Source organism: Otolemur garnettii, unplaced genomic scaffold (genome assembly GCF_000181295.1).
Source record: "Otolemur garnettii isolate 467f Iridium unplaced genomic scaffold, OtoGar3 scaffold00017, whole genome shotgun sequence".
Taxonomy (NCBI): Eukaryota; Metazoa; Chordata; class Mammalia; order Primates; family Galagidae; genus Otolemur; species Otolemur garnettii.
In genome coordinates, this window is record NW_003852412.1 from 14541223 (window position 1) to 14548946 (window position 7724).

Here is a 7724-nt window from a genome sequence, read left to right on the forward strand (position 1 = left end):
GCACTCTACCAAGGGTGACATAGTGAGACTGTCTCAAAAAAAAAAAAAAGTCCAAAAACAATAGATGCTGGTATGGATGCAGAAAAGAACACTTACATACTGTTGATGGGATTGCATGTTAGTACAACCTCTATGGAAAACAGTATGGTGATTCCTCAAAGAACTAAAAGTGGACCTATCATTTGATCCAGCAATCCCACTACTGGGTTTCTACCCAAAGGAAGTCTTTTTATCAAAAACACACCTGCACTTGAATGTTTATTGTAATATTATGCACTGTTGTAAAGATGTGAAAGCAACCCAGGTGCCCATCAATTCATGAGTGGATTAGTAAGATGCGGATGTATACCATGGAGTACTACTGAACATAAAAAGGATGAATTAATGCCTTTTACAGCAACTTGGATGGAATTGGAGACCATTATCCTAAGGGAGGTATCTAAAGAATGGAAAAACAAGCACTCTGTTAGGCTAAGGTTGGAAGAGTACTTGAGTTCAGGAGTTTAAGGCCAGCCTGAGCAAAAGTGAGACCCCATCTCTACTAAATAGAAAAATTAGCCAGGCATAGTGGCAGGCACCAGTGGCCTCAGCTACTTGGGAGGCCGAGGCAGGAGGATCACTCGAACTGAAGAGTTTGAGGTTGTTAGACTGACGCCATGGCGTTCTAGCTTGGGCAGCAGAGTGAGACTCTGTCTCAAAAAAAAAGAATAGATATGCTCACTATTAAATTGGAACCAACTGATGAGTACACGTGTTCAGAGGGAAGTAAAACTCAGTGGAGTGGAAATCAAGTGGGGGACGGGAAGGAACCTAATGCACACGATGAGCACTATTTCGGTGATGGGCACAATTACAGCTGTGACTTAAGCATTTTAAAACAATCTATATAACCAAAACATTTGTACTCCCTTTAATATTTGGAAATAAATAAGTTAGCAGCACTTGAAGTGTTCCTGATGATTCATATTAGTTTCATGGTGGGCACATGATCTAACTAGGCTCAATCAGTCCTAAGTAAAGTAATTATAACTATTGAAGAACTTTTTTTTTTTTTTTTTGAGATAGAGTCTCACTTTGTTGCCCCGAGTAGACTCTTGGGCTCAAGCAGTCCTCTTGTCTCAGTCTCCTAAGTAGCTGTGATTACAGGTGCCCACCACAACACCCAGCTGTTTTTAGAGACGGGGGTCTCACTCTGGGTCAGGCTGGCCTTGAACCTGTGAGCTCAGGCAATCCATCTGCCTCGGCCTCCCAGAGTGCTAGGATTACAGGCATGGGCCACTGTGCCCGGCCCAAGAACTTTTTAAAAAATAATAGCCTTGGCTCAGCATCTGTGGCTCAAGTGGCTAAGGCGCCAGCCATGTACACCCAAGGTGGGGAGTTCGAATCCAGCCGGGGGCCTGCCAAACAACAATGATGGCTGCAACCGAAAAATAGCCGGGCGTTGTGGCGGGCGCCTGTGGTCCCAGCTACTTGGGAGGCTGAGGCAAGAGACTCGCTTGAGCCCAGGAGTTGGAGTTTGCTGTGAGCTATGATGCCATAGCACCCTACCCAGGGGGACAGCTTGAGGCTCTGTCTCAAAAAAAACAAAAAAACAAAAAAAAATAGCCTTTTATTTTTAATATCAATTATGCCGTGAATTCTTAGGGAAAAGGTTCAGCAGCTTAGGGAGGTGCCTTTCCATTGAATGTGAGAAAGCTTGCTCTGCCTATTATGCCCTGAATTCATGGGGAATAGGTTCCAGCACCAGTGAAGAGAAGAGTCATAAGTCCAGTTCATTTTTCACCCAGCATCCACAGTGGTTTGTTTATTTATTTATTTATTTATTTATTTTTTTTGAGATAGAGCCTCAAGCTGTCCCCCTGGGTAGAGTGCTGTGGCATCACAGTTCACAGCAACCTCCAACTCCTGGGCTCAAGCGAGTCTCCTGCCTCCGCCTCCGAAGTAGCTGGGACCACAGGCGCCTGCCACAATGCCTGGCTGTTTTTTGGTTGCAGCCGTCATGGTTGTTTTGGCAGGCCTGTGCTGGATTCGAACCCGCCACCTTAGGTGTATGTGGCTGGCACCTTAGCCACTTGAGCCACAGGCACTGGGCCCACAGTGGTATATTTAAACATAAATCAGGGCTTTTTTTTTTTTTTTAACCTCAAGTGTGTTCCATTTAAGATTTTTAATATAGGCTCGGCCCATAGCTTAGCAGTTAGGACGCCAGCCACATACATCAGGGCTGACAGGTTTGAACCCAGCCTGGGCCTGCCAAACAACAATGACACCTACAACAACAACAAAAAAATAGCTGGGCATTGTGGCGGGAACCTGTAGTCCCAGCGACTTGGGAGGCTGAGGCAAGAGAATCACTTAAGCCCAAGAGTTTGAGGTTGCTGTGAGCTGTGATGCCACAGCACTGTACCAAGAGCGACATAATGACACTGCCTCAAAAAATTTTTTTTAAATATAACCGTTAGATCACTTGGCGCCTATAGCACAGTGGTTACAGCACCAGCCACATACACTGAAGGTGGCAGGTTCGAGCAACAATGACAACTGCAACAAAAATAGCCAGGCATTGTGTCAGGCACCTGTCGTCCCAGCTACTTGAAAGGCTGAGGCAAGAGAATCACTTAAGCCCATGAGTTTGAGGTTACTGTGAGCTGTGATGCCATGGCACTTTACCAAGGGCAGCATAGTGAGACTCTGTCTCAAAAAAATTTATATATATATATATATATATATACACACACACACATACGTTAGATGGAAACACATTTGGTTCCACTACTGCAGTTTCCAAGAGGAGAGATCTTTCCCAAAATGCTTTGGCTTATTGCTTCACCCTTTATTCTTCTAACAGAGATGAAGAGATTTTTTCTGTGTGTAGTTCTAGTTCTTGACTGGTTAGTGCTAATCCTAAATGCACTGGGCAAAGGAATAACTTTCTCCTCTTGCACTTGGGCAATGGAAGCAGCCACCTGGGTATTTGATAGAACATTGCTTTGAAGGGGCTGTTCTAAAATTTGGACTAGAGGGTGAGTAGCAGTTAGAAGTTAACAGGTTCATTTAGCTCTCAGCCACGCTGCATCTTCTGACCTAGCCTTATAGGTAGTACGAAATAACACTTCAATCCCCATCTGCTAGCCTGGCTATTTTACTTTCCAGAATCCATTTGGAGAATAGGTTGTTATTTACTGGGGCCTCCAAACCACCTGAAGGCCCTGCACAAACTGGCCTATTTTTCTAAGTTCACCTGTCACAATGTTTTCATATTCCATCTATGCTGCCTTCCTCAAATAGCTAAGCTCTTTTCCTCCTCAGGCCGTCTACCTGTTCTCTCTCGGAATGTTCTTTTCCCTATGCTTTGCCTTGCTAACCTCTTACACACCCTTTGGTATCAGAAGAATTGCCACTTTTCAAAAAGACTTCCTGACCCCAGCATCAAAATCCAGGGTAGCACCTTACACTTTTCCTTCATGTGGGGCCTTTGGTAACTGGCTTCTTTCACACTTAGTGTGTTTTCAGAGTTCATCTATCTTCTAGCACATGTCAATTCTTCATTCCTTTGTATGGCTGAATCATTTGATCGTATGAACACACTACATTTTTTTAATTCATTTATCAATTGATAGATGTTTGAGTTATTTCCCTTTTTTGCCTCTAAGAATACTGCTGCTGGGCTCAGCGCCTGTGGCTAAAGCAGCTAAGGCGCCAGCCACATACACCTAAGGTGGCGGGTTCGAATCCAGCCTGGGCCCACCAAACAACAATGATGGCTGCAACCAAAAAAATGGCCGGGTGTTGTGGCGGGCGCCTGTGGTCCCAGCTACTTGGGAGGCTGAGGCAGGAGACTCGCTTGAGCCCCAGGAGTTGGAGGTTGCTGTGAGTGTGATGCCATGGCACTCTACCCAGGGGGACAGCTTGAGGCTCCATCTCAAAAAAAAAAAAAAAAGAATACTGCTGCTGTTTGTGTGCAAGTCTTGGTGTGGACATACATTTTTAGTTCTCTTGCATGTATGTCTGGGACTAGAGATGGTGAGTCATATGGTAACTCTATGTTTAACGTTTTAAGGAACTGCCAAACTTCTCCAAGGCAGCTACACCTTTTTACATTGCCACTAGCAGTACGAATAATGGTTCCAGTTTCTCCACATCTTTGCCAACACTTGTTATTGTACATTTTTTTCATCTTAGCTATCTCACTGTGTGTGAATTAGTATCTTATTGTGGTTTACACAGATATTCCGTAAAGGCAAATGATGTTGAGCATCTCTCTGTAGGCTGATTGGAAAATAGCTCATATTTGCAGCCGAGTAGCTTTCTTAGACTGCTTCCTGCCTATGGAAATTTGGGGACCTACAAAACTCTTTATTTTGAAGTATTTCTGTCCTTTTGGGTCTATGTGGATACATTACTCTTAAAAATGTAGTGAGCTGTTACATATCAAATTATGAATCTTTTTTTTATTGAAGTCTACAACCGCAAATCTCTTTGAGGTAGTCCTCTCTTTACTTTGGTCTGCAAGTTAGGGTGCTGTGGACAACACCCTTAAGGTTCTAGAAGTCCTTTTATCTAGCTAGGTGGCTATGTGGGGCACTGCCTTTCTGAGGTTCTAATAAAGGGTCTTGTGGTTGTACCCTTGTTTTGATATTGATGCTAAGGCCACATTTTATTGGCAGTGCTATGATTTGAGTGTTTATCCCCTCCAAAACTCATGTTGGAATTTAATTGCCAATATAATGCTATTGGGAGGTGATTACACCATGAGGGCCCCAACTTCATGGGTGGGTTTAATGCTAAAATGAAAGGATTTGGGGAAATAGGCTGTCTTCCTTGGCTTCATTGCCTTCTGCCATTTAAAGATGTAACAAGAAGGCCCTTGCCAGATGCTGGCACCTTGATAGAGGACTTCCCACCCTCTGAGCCAGTGAATTTCTGTTCATTATAAATTATGCAGCCTGTGATATTCTGTCATAGCTACACATAGTGGACTAAGGTAGGTAGCATCCTAGATTTAACTTTAGGCCTGAGGCTGTCCCTTACTCTGAGAATCTTTGCCAGTTGGAGTGGGCAGAAGTGAGAAACAATTTATTTTCTAATTCAGGAAATCTTGAGTTGGGAGTACTTTCTTTATATGCTGCTTAAAATCTGGACGGTTATTAAGCTTAGCTCTCTCTTCTGATTCTTCATCATTGGCAGTTAAAGAAGCCAGTAGGCGTTTTCACTCTTCTCCCTGGAAACCTCATTAGCCAAATACACAGATTTCCTGGCTATCCTGTCTTCACCAGTTGCTTCAGGTGACAGCGTTGCCAAAAGTTTTATCACTATGTAAAACAGTTTGTCTTTTCTCAAGCTTCAAATATGAATTTCCCCACTGCTCTTCCAGCTTCTGTTAACAGTTCCCTCCCTGCCTTTTTTAGCCTCTAACAGGTCCCAAAGCCAATACCGGATGTTTCAGGGGTTTGTACAGCACCCTCTTCTTCCAGGTATCTGTTTCTGTTTATCTATTTCTGTAATAGACTACCCAAAACTTGGTGTCTTAAAGTAACAGTGATTTGCAGGTGGTTGGTTTTTTTCATGATTTTCTGGGTCAGTAGGGTGGTTTTTCTATTGTGTATCCTGTAGACTAAGGACCTCCATGTAGCTCCATTCAGCTGGGCCTGGAAATTCTAAAATGACCTCACTCACGTGTCAGAGGCCTTCATGTCATCACAGGTGAGAAGTCTTAGTTCTCCTCCATGTGGCTTCTCTCTCTCCATGTGGTCTCTGAGTCTTCAGTAGTCCAGCCTGAGTTTCCTGACGTGTGGCGAGATTTCAAAGGGATGAAAGCAGAGGGTGCCAAATGTTTTAAGGGCCAGGCCTAGAACTGACAGTTTTATGTCCACTCCCTTCTTTTGGTCCAAGCAAGTCACACTGCTACTAATCATAATTGTAAAAGATACAGTCCCTAATGTTGAAACCCTGAGAGATCAAAATTTTTGAAGTAAAAAATTCCTAACCTCTAACTGAATCCCCAAAATACAACGAGAGATTTAGAATTAGTAGCCGTCAAGGCTACTAAAGTGATTTTCAAGTTGTTACCAATAAAGTTAGTTTTTTTCCATTCAGCCTGGTGCATTTGGCAAAAAATAAAGATGAGTGGATTGGCTACAACTTCAGTTTTAAAATGCCTCATTTTATCTGCATTGGCACTCGTTACATCTGATGAAATTCCAGGAGCTTTTGATAATTAAAGCTGCATTTTCACGAAGAACCCAATGAAGTTACTGATTGGTTTGAAAATAATTAGTGCCCAGTAGGGTAAGAAGACACACAACAGTGTTGCATTTCACTCACCAGTGGTATTTGCACCAAGTATGTAGTCTGTATATGAGTGCATACAAAGTGAATTTCTGTGTGCCCAAAATAGCATAGAAGCATGGCATAGGAGTGGGGAAAATTTAATAGGGAGTGCTCATGTTGGTGTATATTAATTCCAAAAAACTTCAAGAAAAGTAGTGCCACATAGAAAATGAAAGTGTACATATTCTCTGAGGAGAGGCATGCCCTAAAATTAAAAAAAAAATCAATTATTCATCACAATGTAAGCCTTAAAACTTCAAAATATATTTAATGACCATGAAGGCGGCCAGCTCTTATTGTCTGCTTCTGTGCAATTGCCCATAATCTAGCCCTGTAATATCCTTTGTCATATGTCAGACTTTTTAGTTTTTTCTCATTTTTTAAGTTTTCCTCCTACTATTTTAAATTGTCAGTATTATTATTGTTTTTTTGCAGTTTTTGATTGGGCTGGGTTTGAACCCACCACCTCCAGTATCTGGGGCCAATGCCCTACTCCTTTGAGCCACAGCCACTGCCCTGTCAGTATTATTTTTATAATTTGCTATGCTATATACAGTAGAACTTATAAGTTGACCACCTAAGGGAGTGTAGCAGAGTGGTCAGCATACAGACATGGTCACCATAAGCAACTAGGCCTACTGTACTGATATGTACATGTGGTCCATATCTGGTCTATGAAAATTAGGTCAACTTAAGGAGGTGGTCAGGTGTGGAGGTTCTACTGTATTTCATCTTTGCATGATTTCCAATATTGGACTTATAAATTATATAAAGCCTTTTAAAGATTTCTAATTTTTTAATGCATTTTTGGCAAATTTGACTCCACAAAGGTGCATTATCAAACATTGACTTTGTGTATAGGTATTGTGCATGTACGTGAAAACATGAAACTTCCTCATTAAGTGAAGAGCTGTCCTTTTTGTACATCTGTATGTGTGAAAGATAAAATTTCTTGAGATCATGGCTCTTTGGGTGACTGCATATGTGGTGGTGACACATTGAAGTTTGTGACTGACTGCATCAAACGCGTAGGTTGTTTGTCATGGTATTTCACATACCTGCAGTCATATAAGCTATATCTTTTTGAATATAGTCTGTCTGTTCATAGCTGTTACACCACTACAAATTGCTAGTATACCTGAGTGTTTAGACTTGCAAAAAGATATCTTATTATTGCCTATTTTATTGTGTAAAGTAGCCTGTGAAGTATTGTGTTTTCATGTTTCTCAAATCTCCTTTTAAAAATTTAAATAAATGTCTTTTAAAATAATTTTTAGGGCTTGGCGCCTGTGGCTCAAGTGGCTAAGGCGCCAGCCACATACACCTAAGGTGGCGGGTTCGAATCCATTAAATGCCCCCGAAACAACAATGACAGCTGCAATCAAAAAATAGCC

General features: G+C 42.0%; 1 protein-coding gene across 3 annotated transcripts in view; it reads left to right on the top strand.

The window, feature by feature from the left end:
- Window positions 1–7724, top strand: part of FAM151B (family with sequence similarity 151 member B) — a 44226-nt gene that overhangs the window by 8999 nt on the left and 27503 nt on the right. For 2 of the 3 annotated variants that reach the window (XM_023510931.1, XM_023510932.1), the window contains exon 3: window positions 5409–5474. The exons of the other annotated variant lie outside the window; for it this stretch is intronic. In XM_023510931.1, the coding sequence (XP_023366699.1) occupies window positions 5409–5474 (66 nt within the window). The remainder of the gene's footprint in view (window positions 1–5408; window positions 5475–7724) is intronic. 3 annotated transcript variants of the gene reach the window in all.